Genomic DNA, 11615 nt, shown 5'->3' with positions numbered 1-11615 from the left:
TGGTGATGATGGTGGTGGTGGTGGTGATGGTGGTGGTGGTAGTGGTGGTGGTGATGGTGATGGTGGTGATGGTGGTGATGATGGTGATGGTAGTGGGGTGGTGGTGATGGTGGTGATGGTAGGTGATGGTGGTGATGGTGGGTGGTGATGGTGGTGATGGTGGTGGTGGTGGTGATGGTGGTGGTGGTGGTGAGTGATGGTGGTGGTGGTGGTGGTGATGGTGGTGGTGGTGATGGTGATGGTGGTGATGGTGGTGATGATGGCGATGGAGGTGGTGATGGTGATGGTAGTGATGGTGGTGGTGGTGATGATGATGGTGGTGGTGATGGTGGTGGTGGTGATTGTAGTGATGGTGGTGATGATGGTGATGGTAGTGATGGTGGTGGTGATGATGGTGATGGTAGTGGTGATGGTGGTGATGGTGCTGGTAGTGATGGTGGTGATGATGGTGGTGGTGGTGATGGTGGTGATGGTAGTGGTGGTGGTGATGGTGATGGTGGTGTTGGTGGTGGTGATGGTGATGGTGGAGATGGTGGTGGTGGCAGTGGTGGTGCTGGTAATGTTCCCACTGCTGGAAATAAAGCTGGCCATTTTCTAGAGAAAGCTCATGACATTTGCTATCTGCTTTCCAACCACCTGCACAAAGCATCATCTGTGCTCCCCATTCCAATCCTGATGAGGCTGCCTGCATGATCAGGGGTGCACTGGACCCCAGGAAGTCAGCACAGGCCAGGATGAGTCCTGTCAGCCCTCAGCTCACTGCCCAGCCATGGCCCACACTGCTGTCACTGCATCGTGGTCTTTCCCCAAACTGTTGACCACAGGCCACACACCCTGTGACCAGCTCTGTGCCCACTGCTAACCCACTGGCATTTGGGTTCCTTATGTGCCAAGGTCCTGATAAGCACTCACAGGAAGTTGTCTCTGGTGGAGCTGCCCTCCCAGACCCCCTCCTGCCCTCTCCTACCCCAGCTGTGTTTCACCTGAGGATGTTCACTTCCTCTTCTTGCCCCTCAGACCCTCTTGGACCTCCCTCCCCTCCCCTAGAGACACAACCTGGCCTAAGGAATAGCTTCTCTGCCCACAGCCAGGAGGTGGAGGGTGAGTCTCTCTTGACATATCTGGTGTCCCCGGGGTCGGGGGATGCTTGTCTGCTGCTGACGGAGCACCCATGACTGCCCGGCCTGCACACACATACTCACTGCTCCCTGCCTCTGAGGAGTGCGGCCCCAGAGGGCTCTGTGTGAGGTCACTCGATCACTCTTGAGACGGCATCTCGGTCTGTCGCCCAGGCTAGAGTGCACTCTTGGCTCACTGCAACCTCTGCCTCCTGGGTTCAAGTGATTCTCCTGCCTCAGCCTCCCAAGTAGCTAGAATTAGAGGCGCCCGCCACCACGCCCCACTAAGTTTTGTATTTTTAGTAGAGATGGGGTTTCACCATGTTGGCCAGACTGGTTTCGAGCTCCTGACCTCAGGTGATCCACCTGCCTCGGCCTCCCAAAGTGCTGGGATTACAGGCATGAGTCACCGCACCCGGCCTACACCAGACTTAAGTACACACACACACACAAATATACGTGCATGCTGCACACTCCACAGACATACACACGTCACACATACACAAGTACACACACGTGTGAACTCTCACGTCCACACACACACACAAGAACATACACACACGTGTGAACTCTCATGCACAAACATATATAATATGCACTCACATAACACAGAGCACATGTACATAACATACAAACACACATATGCTGAACCACACACAGATACACACACATGCACACAATGCTCATGCATATACACATGCACACACAAATCACACGTGCATGCACCATGCTCACAAGCACATACAAACAACACACGTACACATACTCTCAAACGCACAAACATCCATACACACAGACACAACCCCCGGCGTTTTTCCATCACGCTGAGGGTGGGGTGCCAGTGTCCATGCCGGAAACTGGGGGATAGGAGCCTTCTCATCTAATTTCTTCCTGATTTCAGGACCTGGGCCACAGGAGCAGCCTCACCATCAGACTGCGGCCCCCTATGGTGGTCAGGGTTCCTGGGGGGTGGCGGGGTTTCTGCTGACAGAGAGAGGGACATGCAGGCTTACCCATGACCAGTGTGTCTCCAGTCTCAGGAGAACGAGGAGGATTTTGAATCCTTGGAAGGACTCAAAATCAGCCCAGGAGTCCTGAGGGACATTTCCCTACAGGGTGGGGACAGTGAGGGGAGATGCCAGATAAACATTTGCAAGGCTTTTCCTGGGTCTCAGGAATTAAAAAGAGATTTGTCATGGCAGTGAGGATTCTCCATGACTCCTGGGTGTCTTTGTAGCCCCGCTCGCCCCTGGTCTCCGGACTGTGTCCCTGTCTGCTTCCTTCAAGTGGACGTCCAGCAAACGTCTCACGGGAGACACATCCCTCCTGCCTGAGCGCACAGCCGCTCCCGCCTCCCCTCCCTGCACATGGCCATCCCCCTCTCGGGGGGTGACAGATCCATCCTTCCAGTTGCTCAGAGTGAATCGCGTTCTCCTGGTTTCCAGGAACCCCACGAGCTCTGTCATCGGAAAGCATCTGGAATCTGCCCACTTCCCTGCCTCTCTGGCCTGGATGACTGCACGAGACTCCTACGGTTTCCCATCCACCCCCGCTGCCGTCTGTGCTCCACGCAGCAGTCGAGGGAGCTCCACGCTGCTGGGCTCACAGCCTCCGGCGACTATCTGAGCAAGGGCTGCCAACAGCCAGGTGGAACTGCAACCCCCGGCTCCCAGCTGCCCTGTCAAAGCTCTCAGGCCGCCCATGTACTATGAGATGCACTTCTTCCCCTCCCTTTGCTCCCCGACTAGGGCATCTACTCCGCGTAGGTGCAGGCTTTGTCTGTTTTGCTCAATGGTGAGGAGGAGAACGAGGAGGCGGGGGAGGACGAGGAGGCGCAGGATGACGCAGTGCCCAGCCCCGGTGGCTCAGAGGAGGTGCTTAGTAAATATTTGTTGAGAGAATGAATGCATGGAATGCATTTCTATTTCCAGCCCCAGCCAGGCTCCTGGAAGCACAGAAACAGGAGCAGACTTGCAAAGGAGGATAAAGCCCGGACGTGGAGGGCTCGATGTGGGCTTGGATTGCTGGAGGTGCTAAGAAACGGTTTCCTTCCTCCTCAGATCTCTCCGCAGCCTACGACAGGCCAGGTTTCCCAAGCAACTCATCTGGCTGGGTGAAGAGGGGCCAGAGAGGGTCTGGGATGGGGGAGGGAAGGCTGAGGCCCCAGCTTGTCCCTGCAGCTGCTCGGGTTCTAAATGCCTGGAAGCCTGGACTCGTTCCCACTCAGCTGAGGCAGGCTGCAGAGGGCTGACTCCTTTAAGCCGGCCCCGGCGTTTACCCCAGAGCCACAGGTTCTGCCCCGGCTACCCTGAGGCTGGCCTCATGGGGTTGGCGCCCCCCACCCCCGCAGCGTGGCCCTCCCCTCCGCACGAGTGAGCCCAGCCTGGCCCCCTCACAGTCACATGTCCCTCGCGGAGGCCACTCCACGAGTCACAAGGCAGAGTTTCCACTGGCGTCAAACGTATGTGGATGCTGGATCTGGGATGGACAGGAGCCAAGAGGGGAAAAGCCAGTTTTAGAAAAGTCACATGCCTGGGGGTTACAGAGGGCAGACCCCCAAGGGCACCACATCCCCATGGCAGGGGTGGGAATGGCCCTTGGGGCATAGACCCAGTACGTGTGCACACTCTCCCTCTCTGTCCATCACTCCCACATACACATGCACACATGCACACGCCAGCACACACATGGACACACGCACACGCAAGCACACACGCACACATGCACATGCCAGCACACACATGCACACATGCACACGCAAGCACACACGCACACACGCACACACAAGCAAACACATGCACACATATGCAAACATACACACACATCTCACATCTGTGTCTACACTGGGGACCAAACAGACCTCCCCAGGGAGGAGTCGTGATTCCTGGGTCTGAAGTGCCTACGTGTGTACCCCACACTGCACAGTGTACGATGCCTGCTGTGCTCCTGGGGCCGCGTGCATCGCGGGGCCTCCCGGGCATGAGAGATGGAAGGGACTCCAGCGAGCACGTGAGGCTCAGGAAGCAAGCCCCGAGTGATGTCATCACGTCTACAGCGCTGTCGGGCCCTGGTGATCTTCACCTTCCCAGTTTCCTCTTCTCTTCCTCACAAAACCCACTTTGTTTTGTTTAAGAAAACCACCTGCCGACTCTTACGAAGTGTCATGGATTTTGTTGCCTGTGTTTCTAGGGCTGCCACCAACCTTGGGGCGATCACGTGAACCCAAGGCTAGCCGGCAAGAGGACCTCATTCCTCCACCACAGACAGCAAGGCAGGCGTAGGCATGGGGCCCGAGCCCACACGATCAAAGCCCTGCCTGGGATTTTGCTGGCACAGTGAAGACAGAAGCACCCTGACCCTCCAAGTTGGAAGTTCCGAGGAGCCCCTGCGCTTGGAACTCCCAGGCCGTCTTTCCCCGAGACTGAAGCGAACACAGGCAGGATTGAGTTCAGAGTCTGAATTAGATGGTGTCTAGTGACAGCCTCTGAACTCCTGGACCCAGCTACACCGGAAGCCACTGTACCCCACATTTTCTAGGTGAGTCAACCTGTAAACGCCCTTCTTTTCTGAGATGAGCTTGGGTTGGGATTCTGTCACTTATAACAGAAAGGACCCCAGCCATGCAATACTATATTGAAGTAGGATGGTCTAGGCTTTACGAGTGGCAAACCCAGGCAGGGCAGGAAGATGGAGCCTTTCTGGCTCCCAAAAGGTGGAAGAGGGGAGTGTCCGGGGTGGCCGGATACACATACAGACTCACTTGCCCCTCGGCTATTCTCCAAAACCGCCACAGAGGTGGGGATCCGACCCATCTGAGCCCCTTCCTGACCTGGGCCGCCAGGGGCAGCTGTGTTTATGGCATCTGGGTCCCCTGAGCATAAGTGTCCCACCTCCCCATAGGATCAGGCCCCTGGGAAGGCAGAGGCCGGTTCTCTTTCTTCCCTCTGTGGCAGTGCCCCCATCCCATCACAGAGCGCCATAAACGACAGGCTCTGACCATGCTGTGGCCATCGGATGGGGCTTCAAGCCCCCAGGCCCCACTCCACGCACTCGGAGGACTGGTCTGGTGGGGCCAGTGCTGGCTTCCAGAGGCTGCAGGGCTCTGGAAGGAAAGGCCCTTCTGCAGAGCAGGGCCCCCGGAGCCTGCCACAGCCTGTGGGGAGGGAGGCGGCAGTGGGAAGCCCCTTGCTCTGCTGGTGCCCCTCCCAATGTCCAAGGTCTCTTTACCCGGCATTTCTCTGCTGCTGTGGCTGTGCCTGGGCCTCGAGCTCAGAGAAAAGGCTGTTGCCGTTGGCCCAGCTGAAACCGCCTGGTGCTTTCTATAGAATCTTTGCGAGGAGCTGTTGTAGAAGGGACTGTTATCAAAGAATTAATTACGGAAACTAAGGACTGCACAAAAATAATTATTTCCAAACAATGGGTGCCCAGTTCTGAGAATTCCAGTGGGAGTGGTGGTCATCTACCCGGATCTGTGGGCCTCACCTGGGGTCACCGTGCATCCTGGCCTGTCTCCCTTCCTCTCCGGATCCCCCACCCCAGGCCACATGCCTCAGGGGACATCTGGGATGGAGGAAGCCAAGGGTCAGGCTGGACCCTTCCTCACCAGATGCGGACACGATGCCTGGCACCCCCGCCGACAGTGGTCTGTGGTCCCCTCTGGTGACTGCTACAGTGTCTCTGAGATATCACTGTCCCCATTTCCCAGATGGGAAAACCGAGGCTCCGAATGGCTGAGAAACGTGCCCAAGTGTCTGAACCTGCAGGCAGTGGGCTGGGGCTCAGGCCTGGGTCTGTGTGGCCTCCTCAGTCAGTGGGGAGTGGGTGTGAGGAGAGCCCAGGTGACACTGACCCAGCAGGACACACAGAACGGCAGGTGCAGAGGAACCGGCACCAGGGAGAGTCCCTGTAGGGGCTACGTTCCCACCGGGCTCCGTCATGCCTGGGTGTGTCTGAGCGGCTTTGCTGTGCTCCTCTGCTGATATTCAGGGACTCAGAAGTGCCTCCTGGGAGAAGCCAGGCCAGCCTAAGGTCTAGACCATTCTAGCCTGAAATGTTCAGATCCATGAGTGAGTCCAGAAGGACTGGGAGCAGAGCTGGAGTGATAGGGTCACTGCAGCAGGGAGCACAGGGACCACCGAGCCCAGGGGGGCAGCTTCTGTCCCACAGCCAGAGTGCAGGCATGTGTGCAGTGGCTGCCCACGAGGGCTGAGCTCTCCCGGGCTGGGGAGCCTATGCAGGCGAGCTGAGCTGCCAGGCTGCATGGGGGATGCTCTCATGGCCTGGCTGGAAGATCTTGTGGTCTAGGCCATGTGGACTTGCCAGCTGCCTCCAAGTCCAGAGTCTGCTTTGTTTGCTTGTCTGCTTGTGTTTCACTTTGTTGCTCGAGCCGGAATGCAGTGATGTGATCATGGCTCACTGCAGCATGGAATTCTGGGCTTCCAGGTGATTTTCCCGCCTCAGCCTCCTGAGTAGCTGGGCCCACAAGCACCATCACACCCAGGTGATTTTTAAATTTCTTATACAGACAGGGTCTTGCTATGTTGCCCAGGCTGGTTTCAAACTCAGCCTCCCAAAGTGCTGGGATTACAGGGGGAGCCCCAGCACCCAGCCCCGGGGCCTTGGTTCAGGAGCTCCGTCTTGGCCCTGGGAAAAGTTTGCTGACTTTGGATTTGTGATTGATTTCAGGAGTCTGGAGTGGGGTGTGGTGAGGGGAGATCAAAGAGATTGGAGAAATTGTGAAACTCAAAATCCGCAACAACTTTCCTTCCTGAGGCGCGGCCACTCAGTGTTGGGCAAACTCCTCCCTGCCACCTTCCTCATCCAGAAGCAGAAAGAACCTTGTAGCCACCCTCCATGCCTCCTGCTTCATGGCAGCCTCTCTGTTTTTTCTGGTGAAAATTAACAGGTGCTCAACTTGCAAACCAGAAAGAAACATTTCCCACCCTGAAACCGTTTCCTGAGCCGCCCCGCCAATCCTGGCGGTGTCCATTCAGCCTGAAACATGGACTGGGGTCTGACTGTCCTGCGGTCTGAGGCTTCCTCGTGGCCACAGAGCGGGAGTGTTTGCGGGATGAATGCGCTTCCTTTTGCTGCGTGGTTCTGATGGCTGCAGAGGACGCCGTCATAGGGACACACGGGGAAAGACCCTCATTTCCAGAACCACCCCTTCGTGCTGGGCCTTTAGGTTGTGGCCAGTCCCTGCACCTAAACCTTCACACCCACGTCTCCTGGAACTGCAGCTCTGGGGCAGCACCCCTGGCAGATGCTGCCGGTGCCCAGCATAACCCCTGAAATCACCATGCTGGGACCCTGGTCCCTTTTGGCTCTACTGGAGCAGCAGCGGAGGCTGCCCTGAAGGACAGCGAGGCAGTAGAAGGGGCAGACTTCTCCCACCTGGTCCTAAAGGTGGGAGCTGGGGGCTGTCACGGGCTTTGTGCCACCCTAGAGACCTCCCTGTCTGGAGACTCTGAGGGCACGTGGGGCTCCCGAGGGGCCCCACCCCACAGGCAGCAGTGGCACCTGCGGCAGGGAGAGTTGCCTGTGGGCTCCCCGCACTGTCCCACGAGTTGTCCGAGGACTGGGGCCTGGGGTTGGGAGGGACACACAGCAGCCGTTGTCTGTGTTGCCATGACATGGCAGAGGTTCCATCCACCAGCACAGGCCACCTGCCCCGGGGAGACGGTTCTGTTTGTGACATCTATCTCAGCCTGAATCGAAGGCTTCCTACAGCAGAAGCAGACCCAGAGCAAGGGCATCCTTGATTCGGGAGGAAGGTGGTGTGCCGAAGGTCACTAGTAGGCACTGCGGACCTGGCCTTTGAGCTTGGACCCCGCCTGGCCCACGAAGCCTCGTGTTGCTTCCCAGGGCCCACATGTAGGTTCCCGGGGCCTCCAGCTGCACCCTGGAGAAGTGAGGGGGGTTCACTGCATGGCATGTGCCAGGTGGAGGGGCTGGTGTGGGACAGGGGGACAGAGCTAGGGGGAAGACCAGCAGATCCCTGGACACACGGGGTGAGGCTGAGCTGTTCCAGATGGACAGGACTAAAAGCAAGACAAACAAGATGGAAAGGCTCAAGAATGGAGCAGCCAGGAAATTCTGTCCAAGCCGAGTCTCTGGGTTTGCGAGACCTTGCACTCCACCTCACAGGGGTCGTCTGGGTTTGTGGTCTCTGGCCAGGTGGGTGTGGGAGCCTCTCTCCTCCAGCTCAGGCTCGTGCTATACCAGAAAGGGAAGGGCAAGAGCACCCCCTCAACCCAGAAGACCCCCAGATCAGATCAAGAGACCACCCAGGCTACAATCAACTCCGATGGCGCTTTTAATCACCCCAGCAGGAATGGCAACTGTAAACAGACATTCAACGGCTCCCAGAGACACACACACCTCCCGGGCAAAACTGTGTTTCCATAAACCTTGTAGAAACAACTCGGAGAGCTGGCTGAATGAGGGCTGCCTGGACACCAGTGTGCAGGCACCGAGTCCTCAGCACCCCCACACTCAGCCGTCCTGCGATCCCCAGACCCTGGAACACTCCAGCTGCCTCTCCACTTGTCTGGTGGGATGTTTCCTCCCGGTGCCCCCACCCCACATCCCCGTCTTCTCCCGGGCTCCCGGTGGCTCCCCCAACACTTGCTCTGCTGATGGGTGTATTCTCCCCAAGTCCGGCCGTGAAGCCATCCTGGTTGCCTCAGTTTCCCCTGCTGGCCAGGCAGTCACCAGTGCCTCAGTGGGAATGCCACTTTCTGCCACCACCCAGCCTGGGCTCAGTGGGACACCTGCACCTCCCCACGTTGCATTCCTCCAGCCCATTCTCTGGACACTCGGATGAGAACAAGGCTACTGGTCATGGGTGTGAGGGCAGGGATCAGCCTCAGAGACCATCCCATCTCTGGAGCGTCCTGAAACTGCCAAGCAAAGTGCTACCAAAGGGGCGGCCGAGACCAACAGAAATGTATTCCCTCTTGGTTCTGAGGCCAGAAACCTGAGCTCAAGGCATGAGGAGAGCCAGCCCTACTCTGTCAGCTCTAGAAGAGAACCCGTTTCTTGCTTTCCCAGCTTCTGGTGTTGCTGGCAACCATTGGCATTCTTGACTTGTGGCTGCACTGCTCCCATCCCTGCCCCCGGGGTCACGTGGCCTTCTCCCTGGCCTTGCTGTGTGTCCCCTCCTCTTGTAAGACTCCAGTCACTAGGTTTAGGGTCCACACAAATCTAGTAGGACTTCACCTTGACTTAATCACATCTGCAAAGGCTCTTCTTCGAAATAAGGTCACGTTCCCCATTTCTGAGTAGATGTAAGTTGAGGGGGGCCGCTATGTAGCCCAGTATGCATATGTGCGTGTTTATTTATAGATGCAAAAGAAAAGCACAGGAAAGATAAATCAGAAACTAATAAAAATGGTGACTTGACGTGTGTGTGGAGTTAGAAATGGAAGCTGCCCTGAAGATAAGTTGTCTTTAGTGTTTGACCCCAGAACTATGTGAATGTTTTCCATATTCAAAACAATTTGAATTTGTTAAAATTTAAGTTTAAAAGAGAACATCCTTAGAAAAGGAAAATAACAAAAGTGGAAATTTATGTAGAGTTTGTGACATAACTGAAACAAAGACAAAATTATTTCAAGTGGCTTTAGAGTACAGAATTTAGGCTTTTTTTTTTTTTTAACTGGTGGCATGTATTTTAATGGCAAGGAAATCAAATGTATCATTCAGTAGGTCTTAGTGTTAGTGTTAAGTCTGGCATTGTTATTTAAATTTTTTCCTCTTCTAGGATAAAGCCAGAAAGTAATTATGCGAATGATGTAAGGAACCAAAATAATTATTACTGAAAGAGAAAAAAATACACAAATACAAAATCCAATAGGTTAAAAGTAGCACTGTCATCTTAAATTTGAACTGGAAATGTGAATGTAAGCTCATAACTTATTTATTCATTCTGATTGACGATTGATTGAGACAAGGTCTTACTCTGCCGCCCAGACTGGAGTGCAGTGTCATGATCTTGGCTCACTGCAGCCTTGACCTCCCGGGCTCAAGCCATCCTCCAGCCTCAGTGTCTTGAGTATTTGGGACCACAAGTACGCTAACACACCTGGCTAATTTTTGTGTTTTTTGTAGAGATGAGTTTCACCATGTTGCCCAGGCTGGTCTCAAAACTCCTGAGCTCCAGCAATCCACCTGCCTCAGCCTCCTAAAGTGCTGGGACTCCAGGTGTGAGCCACTGAGCCCAGCTAATCTCATGAAAGTGCTGGTATTGGCCGGGTTCGGTGGCTCACACCTGCAATCCCAGCACTTTGGGAGGCCGAGGCGGGCGGATCACGAGGTCAGGAGATCAAGACCATCCCGGCTAACACAGTGAAACCCTGTCTCCACTAAAAATACAAAATCTTAGCCAGCCATGGTGGCGGGTACCTGTAGTCCCAGCTGGCTGCTCGGGAGGCTGAGGCAGGAGAATGGCATGAACCCGGGAGGCGGAGCTTGCAGTGAGCCGAGATCGCACCACTGCACTCCAGCCTGGGCAAGGGAGTGAGACTCTGTCTCAAAAAAAAAAAAAAAAAAAAAAAAGAATTTCATCTACACACCAGCAACAAAGCGCTCACAGCAAAAGAGCCGACACTGTTAATTTTTGATGGAAATAAGAGATATCATACAATTCTCCTATTTTCTATGTTTGGAAATTGTCATCATAAACAGAGGTGTGCAAGGCTAGGGGATGGGGGCCCTGTCCCCACCTGCAGCATCCCTGCTTTGTTTGCTGAAGCTCTCGTCCTCATCCCCGAGGTCTCACTCTGGTTATGTCCCCAGCCTTTTTCCTCCCCTCCTTCCTGCACCCTTGCCAGCTGCTTGGCGCCGGTGAAGTGTGTTTATCAAAGCTCCTGGCCCAGCCTTGCTGACTCAGAGAACCTGGTGAAGGAGGGGAGAGTTGAGGAAGAGAAGGTGCAGCCGGGGGTCACTGGGGCTGGAGGGCCTCAGAAGACACTGGCAGGAGGAGTGCCCTGGCGCTGTGCTCTGGGAACGAAACTTGGGATCTGGCCTCTAGTCTTCCTCTCGCTGCTTGCTTGACCCTGGAGTCAGGGGCATGTCTCCCACCACAGGGAGGCAACGCCCACATGTGTCCCCAGTTGCACTGAGATACGCCCAAGGGTGGTACCCGCAAGGTGCACACACCGGTGACAGGTGACGTGCCCAACAGCAGCTAACCTGGTACACTGGTGTGTGGGGGAGGGGTAACGCCAACTGGATTTTCCCCACTGACCTCGCCTGGACATCCCCACACTGAGACTCAAAACCTCTCTCATTCCTGATGTCTCATCTGCTGACTGGTGGTGACATCTAACTGGTCCTCCTTCTCTCTTTCCCAATGTTTTCCTGTCAACAGGAATTGAGATCTAAAGGTTTGGTGAGGCTCAGCTTCACTGCTGAACCGGAAGAATGAGATTCAGGTGGGAGATCCCAGGCACTGGCTCCCCGGGCTGGCCTCCCCCAGGGCTGGCCTATCTCAGG

At 55.5% G+C, this 11615-nt stretch overlaps 1 protein-coding gene across 1 annotated transcript; it reads left to right on the top strand.

The window, feature by feature from the left end:
• The first annotated feature begins 2818 nt into the window (after window positions 1-2818).
• On the top strand, window positions 2819-9729 carry LOC108529605 (putative uncharacterized protein encoded by LINC00322). The gene is given in 8 exon segments (XM_083287442.1): window positions 2819-3205; window positions 4308-4655; window positions 6804-8692; window positions 8695-8730; window positions 8733-8831; window positions 8834-8874; window positions 8876-9002; window positions 9005-9729. Coding segments are annotated over 6 exon segments (1170 nt in total). The 5' UTR covers window positions 2819-3205; window positions 4308-4655; window positions 6804-8148; the 3' UTR covers window positions 9328-9729.
• Window positions 9730-11615: the final 1886 nt, after the last annotated feature.

This window comes from Rhinopithecus bieti, unplaced genomic scaffold, assembly GCF_001698545.2.
Source record: "Rhinopithecus bieti isolate Rb0 unplaced genomic scaffold, ASM169854v2 scaffold_5889, whole genome shotgun sequence".
Classification (NCBI taxonomy): Eukaryota; Metazoa; Chordata; class Mammalia; order Primates; family Cercopithecidae; genus Rhinopithecus; species Rhinopithecus bieti.
Note: the sequence above shows the minus strand (reverse complement) of the source record. Positions and strands in the feature narration are given on the sequence as shown.